Source organism: Vipera ursinii, assembly GCF_947247035.1.
Source record: "Vipera ursinii genome assembly, chromosome: 1".
Classification (NCBI taxonomy): Eukaryota; Metazoa; Chordata; class Lepidosauria; order Squamata; family Viperidae; genus Vipera; species Vipera ursinii.
The window spans coordinates 168,904,259-168,917,304 of NC_139512.1; the positions used below are offsets into that span (position 1 = coordinate 168,904,259).

At 39.7% G+C, this 13,046-nt stretch overlaps 1 protein-coding gene across 8 annotated transcripts in view; it reads left to right on the forward strand.

Annotated features, from left to right (window-relative positions):
- Window positions 1–13,046, forward strand: part of PMS1 (PMS1 homolog 1, mismatch repair system component) — a 114,995-nt gene that overhangs the window by 440 nt on the left and 101,509 nt on the right. For all 8 annotated transcript variants that reach the window (XM_083350502.1, XM_083350500.1, XM_083350501.1 and 5 more), the window contains exons 2-4: window positions 4,215–4,371; window positions 9,863–10,045; window positions 12,653–12,755. In XM_083350502.1, coding sequence (XP_083206628.1) covers window positions 4,240–4,371; window positions 9,863–10,045; window positions 12,653–12,755 — 418 coding nt within the window. In that variant the 5' untranslated portion in view covers window positions 4,215–4,239. The remainder of the gene's footprint in view (window positions 1–4,214; window positions 4,372–9,862; window positions 10,046–12,652; window positions 12,756–13,046) is intronic.

Sequence of the window (13,046 nt, forward strand, 5' to 3'; positions counted from 1 at the left end):
GGGAGTTGAAGTCCACGAGTCATCAAAGGGCCGAGTTTGATGACCCCTGTTTTAATTTAATTTAATTTAATTTCAATTTTTGTGTGTGTGCGAATGACTGCATGCTTCCATGAAATAGGGGCGAGTTACGGACCGTGATGAATGCATGCTGCAAATGAGGTGAAATAGACGCCGGGCAAAGTTGTCCAAAGTTGCGTGTTTTGGGGTTTGGGACGACTGAATCCAAAATCAGCCTAATCGAAGTTTGGAAGGCTCGTGGTTTGTAAGGAGCATTAACACCGTTTCTAAACCAACAGCCTGGTAAAAACTCAGGACTTTTACTGAGCTGTGGGATTTATTTCCGTATAATCTTACCTACGTTACTCTTTATTTGTCGATAATGTTTACTTCATTGTGCTTGTTTAAAAAATATTTTGTATTTTTAGTATTATCATAGTGACTTCAAGCCTGAAAGCCGTAAGTAGAGGTGGATGTTACTATTTCGACAGGAAACCACCAGGAAATGCCAGGTCTTTAAGATTAGATTGAGAAATTGAAAAGGCACCCCTGAAAGATACAATAGCAAAGCATTCCCTTATTATTGCCAAGAAAACTACATTCCTGTGCATGTCTATGCCTGTGCATTCATTAGGAACTGAATTCTACTTGAGCAAGAGTTTTAGTGTTTCCAGCTATTTATTTTTAAATTGCTTTTCCAGTACTGGCCAGTTAAGATGATAAAAAAGCAAAGAATACTTCAGAGAATATGATAACCTTGTATTTATCAAAATAGAATTATGGTACAAACAGACAAATGAAACCAGCCACTACCAACAACACCATCAACTATAAATTGTTTAAATTTTGGGGCTTGCTTGAAAGTCTGTGATAATTGGACGCTTAAAATATTAGCTGGAGCGAAGTTTCAAAAGAAAGTACCCTTGCAGAAAAAAAAAATGTGTTTCATATGTCTCTCAATCTAGTTTCTTGCACAAATAACTACCCAAATAAGGTTTATAATGCTGGTCTAAGAGGGCAGGAAACTTGGGGTGGGACAGCATTTTAAATTGAACCAGAGAAATCATAGCAGTGCAGCAGCTACAATATATCTGCCTTATGTTTAACAATTTACCAGTTTCCAAGCTGTTTTTAAAGATAGTTCTAGCTAGACAATATATGGGACAGGCTGAATACCAATACTTTGGATTACGTTAGGGTGTGTTTGCACAACAAGCTAAATTATATATTAGGCCTATGGCAACTGCTCAAGCAAAAGCTTTGATCACAGATAAGATTCCTCTTTGGATCTACTTCTCAGAAAAGCCACTTGAAAACATTCCCTGAAGACATTCTGCTGTGTGTTGCACACAGAAAATACTAGATCTGGATTAAAGCCTTCAAGTCACTACTTGGATTCAAAGAACGTGTTAATCTGGCATGAAAACAAAACTTGAGATAATGAGTTTTAAAGGAATTGCAGGGAGTGGAGAGGTTAGGTTTCTATAAATCATCCTTTTCCTCCTGAGTTTTTCCTCCTGCTTTTTCTTTCCATATGTTCCCTGTATACAATATTTGCATTAGTTCCTCCTCTTTGATTGTGGCAAGTATTGCTGGTCAGCCCCATCTTGATGTTCCCCTCAATGTCTTCACAAAAATTACTCTAGTCTAAACAGTTGCTTGGCTGCCAAGGGAGGAAGGCATCTCCTCAATGCCATATGGCACAAGCAGTTTTCTTTAACCTACTCCATTCTTTCCAGAGCTTGGAGGGGCATTTGTTTGTAGGTCAGGACCCCACAAGTGCCTGCATGCACTGCTTGTTGCAAGCTCTATGCTGCTGTACACTAGCAGTGTCTGGATATCACCTGGAGGGGGAACTTCACTTTCTGTGAAAGATTTGCAAATGGGGCAACTTCTACCATCACCAGCTAGGCAGGTTAGTCCAAAGAAGGCCATGCTCCATGTGAACATGAGCCTAAGTACGGTAGGTTGTTCTTATAATGCTGGACTATAGCTTACTAAAACAGTGCAATTTACTATACTCTTAAAAATACTGAGTTTTTTTGCAATTTAGCCTTGAATCTGATTACCTGCCTTTGAAACTTTCTTCTAAGCCTTCTCTGCTGAAATAATGCCTTTGAAGATAACCCATATAATGTAAGAGCATAGCTTTCATTCTGTAATGAGGAGAGTATGCAGTTGTCAGATTTCTGAAAGAAAATTTTGAAAGATTGTTGTGCAATTGTGCTGCTAAACATACAGATACATTTTCATTAGATGTTATCCAGAGATAAGTTAATATCTAATATTGGATTTTAATAACAGGAAGCCAATGAAAAACTCTAAAACTGTAAGAGAATAAGTCCTGATCTTCTAAGAAGATATATTTCAGATATTTGAAGAGTACTGTCATATCCCCCATTTTTTTTTCAAGGCTAAATTTAATAGCTTCTTCAGTGCCTCTTCAACTTAATGTCTAATTCCTGAGCATCCTTGTTGGCTTGGCTGCGGATCCATTCCAGTTTCTGGAAATCCTTCTTAAACTAAACATAGCTGCAGTTGAGTGTAATGAAAGCAAATGAACAGTTACTTGCTGTAATTTCAAAATTATGCTTTTATTGATGTGATCTAAGCTTGCATCTATTTTTATGCAAAAATCTGAAATATAAAACAAATATAATTACCACACATATAAGCAATCATCCTTTTAAATAATAATTAAAATTGGGTAGTAAAGTTGTGTTCTGATTAAAATACTGCTAAATAGGGTAGATCTGGATCTCCAGGGATAAACTGGTCCACAGTTATGGAGCATACAAAAAATTATCATGCTCTTGCAAACTGAAGAGATGAAGGTGCTACCCTAAAGTGAAGCAGTTTTGCAGTATCTAGATGCCATAAAAGTTCTTCCCAAGTTAAAACCAGCACTTAAATTTCTATGTGGAAGTCTAGGCAACTCATACAAACAATGTTAGATGGCACCAGTGACACACCTATCTGGTATCTGCATTCTACACCAACTGAAGCTTTCAATCATTCTTCAGAGGCAGCTTCAGGTAGAACATATTGATGTTAATTTGGAAGTTTGTGAGAACATGGGTAACTCCTGGCATGGCCCCAGGAAGAAGTGCAATAAGCAAACCAGTCAAAGCTGGACAGATTCCCCAATTAACTATAATCTCTACCTATAGTTGTGGGTTAGAAGGATTCCCATCTCCTTCAGGGTAAGTAATTCCCTCTATACATATCATAGGAGAGGCAAAACATTAGCTGGTTTCCAAATAAACAATACGTACATCTTGCAGAGATTCAGTCTCAACTTGTTTCTTCTCATTGACTTCTTTAATCTTACAGAAACCTGGCCAGGGTTTCTCAATCCCCAGCTTTGGCTTGGACACAGTTATGTAATTGGATATTACATCGTGCCTCACCCTAAATCATTAGGTCACTCCTCCAATTGATTCTTGTAAATGTTGAATAACAGAAGAGGATTGACAAATTTGCTGGACTCAGGACAAAACAGTGTCTTCCCCCCCCCCCCCATTCATAAAGGTGGTCCAGCAGGACATCATGGTCAAAGATACTGAAAACCAGTATGTTATAAAAGGTCCAGGAGGAGTGGACTCCCCCATCCAAGTCTTGATGAAGGTCATACACCATAGTCAACAGTATATTTCCATTTATACTCAGGCTTGAACCCTGACTGAAAGGACCTACATAATCTATGCTAAGGAATGCTGCAGTTGCAATCTTGCCACTTAACACCCTTTCTACAGTGGGAATGCTGGAAACCAGGAGAGAGTTTCTAAATTAGCTAAGTCCAAGGAGGCCTCTTCAGGAAGAGGCACACCTCTACCACTTGCAAGTCAGGAACAAAGAGATGCTGACCACTTCTAAGTTCAGCCCCTCTCACACAGACACATGCTTGCAGAAGCAGCCAGGTAGGACACCAGGTGTAAACTAGGTGTAGTAGAAGTCATCCCATCAGTCATCCTATCCACTTTCTCAGAATGAAAAAAACTGAAATGAGTCTGAGATAACATGGCAAGACACTATCCCAGGTTACCTCAGACGGCTCATACAGATTCCAGATGAAAGTATATTTAAATGCTGCACCAAATTATTGCTCAGTAATTTGACATAACACTATTCTTTTATCATCAACTATTCATCTCTGTACAGAAAAGAACAGCTAAAAAATAATATGCTCTCTTGAATTGTGATTTTTTTCTTTTTAGAAATCCCATTCCTGAAAGCCAAAACATGAAACAGCTACCAGCGGAAACTGTTCGACTTCTTTCTAGTTCACAGGTCATTGTATCAGCTGTCAATGTGGTTAAAGAACTGGTAGAGAATTCTTTGGACGCTAATGCAACCAGTATTGATGTTAAGTTGGTAAGTTTTTCAAGACTAAAATTGGGGTGAAAGTGTGGGTGAGAAGAACATATTTCAAACTGATGAAAGACTCAAACGTTCTCCTTGCTTGCTGAATTTATTTTGTTTTAATTTTTTGATTACTCGTTTATTCAGTTTTGCCCGTGTCTAGTCATCTAAAATGAGTTACATACTCATTCTATATGAAAGAATGAAGGATTCCTTTAAACTTGCCTCTGAAAAATGATTGTGCTTTTACAAAAATTACTTTTTATAATCTTTCCCCCCCCAATATTACAATAGTGTCTTTAAAAAGCAACGTGGTGTCTGGGTTACAATAGTTCCATTTCAGACAAATACATATTATTACAAATCTCCAAATTGTTGTAACCAATGCTTCCTCTCTCTTTTTTCCTTTAATACATACTATCTCTTATCTAAATTAACATACTTCTCATTGCTATCCATCAGTCATTTAATAGTTTTATTATATTTATCAATACTTTAGTATATTTTATATTTTAATATTCCATCTTTAAAACATCAAACACCTTATATATTTTTCTAGCTTTAATTTTACATTGATATTAAAATTAAACATTTAAAATTTCTCATTTTCATATTGCTAAATAACCTCCTTTCCCTTTACACAATTTTCTCCAATACCTAGTAATGTAATACACTTCTTATTTATCTCATTTCCATATCAATATTAGTAGTACAATATTAGAATAGTAGTCATTAGAATACCAATTGCGAGGAGGAGAAAGAGGAGGACAATATAATATTCTTGTTTCTCATTTATAGTTTCCACATATTAAAAATTAACAAAAATTTCTTCCGTTTCAACATTTAATACATCCTGTCATGTCACTACATCCAAGTATATTAGTTACATTCTATCATTTTTAACATATATGCATCTTAATCCATATCATTTAAGGAACTCAATATTTCAATGTTAGTATTCATACATCTGTGTTTTATTTTATTTTTTTAATTAGTATTTTTATCTACTCATCAAAACAATCTCTCGTAATCCAAGTACAATACTGTCTATTTTGGTATTATCTATTTCAGGCCTCTTAAGAATGTCCATATTTCTTCAATCTTATTCTTGCTTTCTTCCTTTGCCGTGTCATTTTTCGCTTCTTTGTCTCAGGATCATCAAAGCATTCTTGTGTTGTTATATCGTATTGAAGTGGCCCTCCAGTCTCCACTTTTGAAGGATTGAACAGTCTGTTAACAGCACCAAATCTTCTCATTATTTTCGCCTCTTGATATAATTGTCCTGGTCTGAATAGATTTTTTTTCCATTATAATCTTCAAAAGTCTGTATTTGTTGAATATTTAATTCTTCTGCCAATGTATTTGATTGTTCAATTTCTTCTGTTAAGTTCTGTCCCAATAAAATATTAGTTGTAGTCACAGTTTGAGTTTGTTTCTTCGAGATGCTTTCTAGTTCTTTTCCAAAAGCTCTTATTTCATCGCCAGCTGAAGAAAGGAACTGATAAATTTGGTAAGGTATTTCCCACATAGCATCGATTTGTTTTTGAAACTCTTCCATAGTGAAGTTTCACATCTGGTGTTCAAGGTTAATCTTATCTTGTTTTTCTTAAATATTTTCTTGATTTTTTTAGAGAAAGTTAGATTGCAATTTCAGGTTTAGTCACTGGGTGTCCCCAAGTACTTTGAAAATTCTTTTCTTTTAGTCCACTTCTTTTTTCAACTTTTTTTTTTAAAAAACACCCCTGGGCTTGCTTGCCGCTTATTTGAAGGGAGGGTTGAATTCCCCCCTCCCTCTCCACAGGGGAGAAGGTAGTTAGCAGCTTCTTTAGGTGAAAAGAAGATTAAGGTATAAGAGAGGAATCTTACCCCCATCTCTTCCATGCTGCTTTAGTGTTGCCTGATGGTAAGTTTGACTTCGGCTGTCTGCAGCCTAGTAACTGGCCATATTACTATGGCCAATCTTTCATCCGCCAGTATGAAGGGAATGCAGGCACTAACGGGGGGGTTGCGGCTCCCCCGCGTTTCTGCAAAAGCCCCTTCTATCTGGTCGCCCCTCCAAGGTGACTCTTCGGCCCTTTTAGGACCCCCCAGCGATGTGAAACTGGACGTGGAAGATGAGAGGTGTCCTCCAGACATCTATGTCGGCTGACTTGGCAAACCGGAAGCCTACTTTTTATAATCTTAACAGTTTGGAAAATGCTAGTGTTGGCAAATGTATTCTTGATTTTAAAACATGATTATGTGGGGCTTTCTGCTGAATTCATTTTTCATTTTAAAGAATAATCATACTGTGGGGTTCTTGGTGCTCTCTGAGCTTGGTTGTTTTCTTGCAGACATTTCATCACCAAACTAGGTAACATCAACAGTCTTAGAAGGGAGTGTGGTTTGATATATATATGTATGTATGTATGTATAGGTAGGTAGGTAGGTCTTGGCGTAGGATCAGGCTGTTGTTTACTTTTAGCTTGTTTGAGTTGGTAGTTCTTTGGGGATTGTTCACTTCTTGATTGTGGGTCTAATGTTAATCTTGGTCAGTGGTCTTCAAATTTTGGCCCTTTTATGACTTGTGGACTTCAACTCCCAGAATTCCTCAGCCAGGCATGCTGGCTGAGAGTTGAAGTCCACAAATCATAAAAGGGCCACATTTGAAGACCCCTGATCTTGGTGATAATCTCTGTTTATCTGAGGATTGATTACTGATGAGGAGTGTTTTAATCTTTTGTCTCTTTTGAATGGTATGGAGATGTTTATGTGCATTTTGATTGCTGATTTGTCTTGAGTGCCAGGTTTTCAGGAAATCTCTAGCATTTTTGGACTTGGTTTGGTCACAGTTTCCCAGTTAAAACTATGGATAAGTCTGTCCACGTGTTGTGAAATTAAGGAGTTTTCACCATGTCTTCTGACTGCTAGCTGGTGTTCATGAATGTGCTCTACTGGTCTTCTGCCTGTTTGTCCTACATAGTGACTATTATAGTCCCTGCACTGTATTTTGTAGATGATGTCTGGTTTTTGTTCTGAGTTCATTTGGTTTACCAGAGATGTTGTGGAGGGCTTTAGTTGGTTTGTGTGCTACAGCACAGGTCCCTAACCTATGGGCCACTGCCCGGTACATCTTGGCCACTGGACTGCGGGAATTGTTGGCGAGTGCACGCACATGTTGGCAAGTGCCCCCACTCATGCTAGCGCCAGCACATGGGTGCTAACGGCCACGTTTGTGCATGGACGGGACTGCTAGCACCGCTGCCAGCATCACACGGGTGCTAGTGGCCCATTTGCACATGTGCATGGGAGTCAGCACCGCCGTAAGTGCATGCAACCCACTTACACATACACACACTTCCCTGCTCCTCCCTTTCCCTCTGGGCTGCCGAGCCAGAAAGGTTGGGGAGCTCTGTGCTACAGTGATGTCATATGATTGTAATAGTCTGTTGATGGTTTCTGAGATATTGATAGTTTCATGTGTCATCTATGGTTGAGTATTTTTTATTGTGACAAAGGTGTCATTTACATATCAGATCCATACTTTGGGTTATATGTGGGGAAGTGCTATACAGATTAGGTTTCTACTTGGTATTTTAGTAGCAGTCAATTTTCTACATGGCAGGGTTGCTAGACCTATGCCTAACCCTCTTTCTCCTTTATCTGGGCTTGGCTCTCGCAACGGCAGATGTTGAGCTACTGAATCCACCTAGTGCCTACCACAGGTGGATTTTTTTTTCTTCATTGGAAGAAGCTTGCTCCCTATGCTCTTCACACGAAAGGAGCTGCTGCTGCTGATGATGATGATGCTATATAGATTGTAGGAGTCACTTACAATCTCTACTGTGAATCATGAAAGCAATCGACCCATTGGTGTTCTTTTGATTTGTTGGCATATTTGTCCATCAAACTGAAAGTATGTAGTCAGACAGAGTTGATAAAGTTCATGGTTTGGGTATTTCAGTCTTGGTGTATGTATTTAGGTCAGGTGTGCTGTGTAAGTAGTGCTGCTGTGGATTCTTTTGCTAATCCCAGGTCTGTGGATGGAAAGAGTATTGTGACATTGAACGAGACCATGATTTCATCTTCATCTATTGTCAGGTCTTTGATTCTTTGGAGGCACTGTAGTGGGGAGTTGATGAAGTATTTGCCTCCCTCTGTGAGAAGTCCAAGCTTTTTTAATCAATTCTTTAGCAAAATTGTAGGTTGGAGAACCTGGTAATGATACAATTGGGCAGAGAAGTAAGTTTGGTTTCTATGTTTTGAGGCATCCATAGAAGCATGGAAGGACAGGTCCACTGCTTTTCATCCACCACTGTTCTCCTTTTGTGATTTCAGTCACTGAGAGTTCTGTTGATCCAGTTGTCTAGTTTCTGTACAACGGCGGCAGCCGGAGGCAACGACTGGCTGCAGCAACACCCATCCCCCGATTTACCTGTCTCTTATGGCCAGGGCTCAGCTGAGAGGTGATCATGGTCAGGCAGCTGGGAGCCAGCTGCTGCCTGACCGGCGTGCCAGTAAATCACTTGCGGCCGGGACTTCTGGGTTTGCCAGATCAGCTTTTCAGTGGTCCGCTGCACAGCTGATCAGCACGGAAAACGGCAGGGGATTTGAACCTCACTTGCTTTCCTGCCTTGCTGCTATGGAACTGTGTCTGAGCCAAGCTGCTTGCTGGAGTCGGGGGAACTGCTGCTGTGAGCTGGGTACTCACAATCATCACTCCAGATGCTGGCTAAGTGGTTGGGGGGTGGGTCCAGGCAGGATCCATCTATTTAGCGTGCTGGGAGGCAGTAGCTCCCAGCACTGACTTTGTTTTTGCGATTGCTTTGCACCTGGTACGCCAAAGTGTGCCTGAATAAACCAGGTTTCCTTTGATCCTGACGTATCTGTTTTCTGTTGGGCTCAGGCCTGGGTTTGGGACCTTTGACATAGAGCATGATCCCGCATACTGTACGTACATGAAGGGCTCTTCTATCTAAGATGGCGCTGGTTCAAGCCATTTACTTTCTGAATTAAAGCTGGAATGGCACTCCTTCCACTGAATCAATTTCCATGAATCTGTCTAGCACATTTTCTCCATAAAGTCAATTGAGCATGGGAAAAATTATCAAATCTGTTTTTATTAGATATTTATTCATTTATTTTTAATTATTAAATTTGTTTGCACCTGTCTCACCATGGGGCTATTCTTAAGCTATTACGTTCCATATTTTTCTAACTGATATAATTGTTCCCAGAGATACTAGAGTTCTATTACGTTTGGATCCTAAAATCTGTCCATCCAATCAAAGTGATAAATGTGTATATTCCAAAGTTGCCTGTGTTGGAAAATTGACACCAACTGTTGGCTTCCAGTATTTAATAACTTGACAATAAATATTGATGATATAGTTCCAGATTGGGAAAACTTAATTGTCCCTGATTAATTGGTAATTACACTTTCTGTAAAGGTGTTCTTGGAATCAAACAACTCCATAAAATGTTCTGTGTCCACTTGAGATTAATAAATGCCTTCTTTATGTAGGAGAACTATGGTTTTGAAAAGATTGAAGTACGAGATAATGGTGATGGGATTAAGGCAGTTGATGTTCCTGTGATGGCAATGAAGCACTACACGTCAAAAATAAGCTCTTCGGAGGACCTTGAAAGCTTGAGCACATACGGTTTTCGTGGCGAAGCTCTGGGCTCCATTTGTAGCATATCACAGGTAAAAGGCTATATACGGTTACAGGTTTTTGTGTCTCTACCTGCAATTCTGCATAAGTGAAACATTAACCCTTTTGATTTTAATGTATCCAGAATCCAGATAGCCTATGGGGGGAGAGTATATCTGCTGGGGTTTGGGTGTACAGTCCCACTTCTTTCTAACTAGGGTGTCTGCAGAGAGCTATCTGCAGGGGGTGTTCAAAAATGACAAGATAACGGTCACCCTCCTGCCTGCAAAGTCGACACATGTATGAAAAGGAGGAACTTTGGGCACACAGTTACATTTTCCATCTTGGCTGTTTTTAACTCCAGTTACCAATGCCGTGCTCCTAAGTTTTTTTTTTTTTTTGCGGGGGGGGGGCGGGGCGGGGAGGGATGTAAATTCATGAAGAGGATACAGGTTTTGCCCATTGGTTAAGTAGAAAACCTGAGAAGAAGGCATTGCTGTATTCTGACTGCAATGATCAGATGCTAATTGAGAAAATACGAAATAAACCTGGTGGTTTTTTTTTTCTGAAAAACACACTGCTCATCTCCCAAATTTTGTTCAGTTATTTTCAGAGTAGGCTGCCTGAAATTCAAGGAGGAACAAAATCCCAATATACACAATATACTGGGTTTTCTTTCTTTTCTTCCTTCCTTCCTTCCTTTTTTTCTTTCGTTATCCATTTTTCTACAACTCAACATGTTTTTCCGGGGGAGGCAACTTTGATGAATGTTTGCCAGAACAAAAGCAGTTTGCATACAGCTGCTGCATGAGTCTTGCTGAACCTTAGTGAAATAAGAAAAAAGCAGCTATGTTCAGGCCAATTAAGTCCTACCTGCATTTCCATCTTAAAAACTTCAGCAAAGAACAGAAAGGGACCATTTTTGCTTAAGTAAAAAAAAAGTATTTGAAGGGTCAGTGGGACAAAAGAGACAAAAGTCAACAGCAAACAAGCCATGAAAATTAACATATAAAGAGGTTAAGACAATAATAGCAACTGCATCATCAACAGGGCGCATGATCATAGGCAAAGTGCACATGTGCCAAGCAGCCAACCGAGATAGATAAAGACACCTTTTTTTTTGGCTTGTTGGCCTTGGGTGTATTTGGACAGACTGTGAATGCTTTTTTGTATGTCAAGTTTTCGGAGTAGTTTTGAACGTTGCAATTCCCTTCATTTTCAAAGGCACCCTGAAATACGAGCACAAGAATGGAATTGTACATCTAAGTATGACAAGCCAACATAAAAATGCTTTTTACATTTAGAATCTGCATAACCATCTAGCAACACATTTGTATATAAACTGAAGTACGGTACAGTTTCAAACAGAAGAGGAATATTAAAAGATCCTTATTCAGAGGCAGAAAACTGTATTTCTTGTAGGATCAATAATCATTGTTGACACTCCATAAGTTGGTATTGAGAAGCCTATTGCTTCTGCTCCTAGAAAACTCATAAAACAATTAGATCTTGTGTGTGATTTGAGGAGTACTTGACTTGTGGCAATACTTTGAAACATCAAAGTACTTCTTTTCTCCTTAAAATCAAGTGAGGCGGTTTCAAAGCGGAATGGGACCTTTAGGCTCCCACCATTCGCCACGCCCATTTCACCTCCAACTACTTGCCTCAGCCCATTCACTGCCAGGTTTTCTCCTTCTCTGGCCCTCCCCCAGCAATTCTCCCTGCCTCTCTGACCCTCATCTTTCAGCCTGACCCATTCACCCAGACACAGTTTTTTTTTAATCCCATTTATATCCCGCCCTTCTCCTAAGACTCAGGGTGGCTTACAATCTAAAGCACAAATCAACATGCTTAGCAATAGCCTTCATTCTATGTATATGCCTGTTTATTAGGGCTTTCGCCCCCCCCCCCAAGCGGCATTTTACAAAGTCAGCTTATTGCCCCCAACAATCTGGGTCCTCATTTTACCTACCTGGGAAGGATGGAAGGCTGAGTCAACCTTGAGCCTGGTGGGATGCGAACCTGCACTAATTGCAGGCAGCTGGTGTTACTTAAGGAGGCATTAGCCCACTGCGCCACCAAGGCTCTTGGTTTTCTCCCAGGTGTTTCTCTCCAGAGGACAAGAAGCCGCCAGCCAATCAGGTGGCAGGCAATGATGGTGCTGGGAAGAGTGACTGAGGGGGCTGTGATTGGTAACAGGTTACGGGAGAGAGCAAGATCTGCAGGAGGGGTGGCAGGCAAAGGCCGCTTGCACCCAGCTGCTGGAAGTGCCGGGGGAGGGGCAGCCCATTCAGTTTGAGGCCAGAGTCCAGCTATAGAGGCAATGGCAGTGGAGAGAGTTCAAAATGGGAAGCCCCCGCGTACTGCTGTTTGCCCATTGTCTGCGTGGGAATTTTCACCACCACTCCCGTCGTTGCCTTTTACATATCCAGAAGATATATCTGTCAAGATTGCCTTCTCTTAATGATTTTTACTCTTCTAGGAACTATCATTATTGATTATCATGATATTGTAAAACCACACAGAGTTGTTGAGATTTGGGGAGATACAAGTTTAATAAATAACAATTCATCATCATCATGGTTTGTGAGAATTACATAGGTAATAGAATGTCCACATATCTTTTCCTAATTACTTGACATTAGATTCTTTATTGTTAGGTTTCCATTACAACAAGGACAGCTGCTGATGATTTTAGCACCCAGTACAACTTTGATAGAAGCGGTCATATAATTTCTCAGAAGCCATCTCATCTTGGAACAGGTATGGCTTTTAGTCACTTTATATTACCCTCTATCTTTGGATCATTAGTTCACGGCTATGAGTTCCTGTGATTTTTTTTCTGCTTCAGATAACAGAACAACAATTGGATAACATTTTAAAATTTGAACTGATAATTAAAGTTGTGATTTTCAAAATAACAAGACTGGATGAGTCAGACATGAAAAATCAAAACACACATCAAACTGAGATTTTACTGATGAGGTGTACTCATGTACACTCAACATATATAGCTCTTTATAAAATATAAAATTGATTCTAGACACGAAGGAT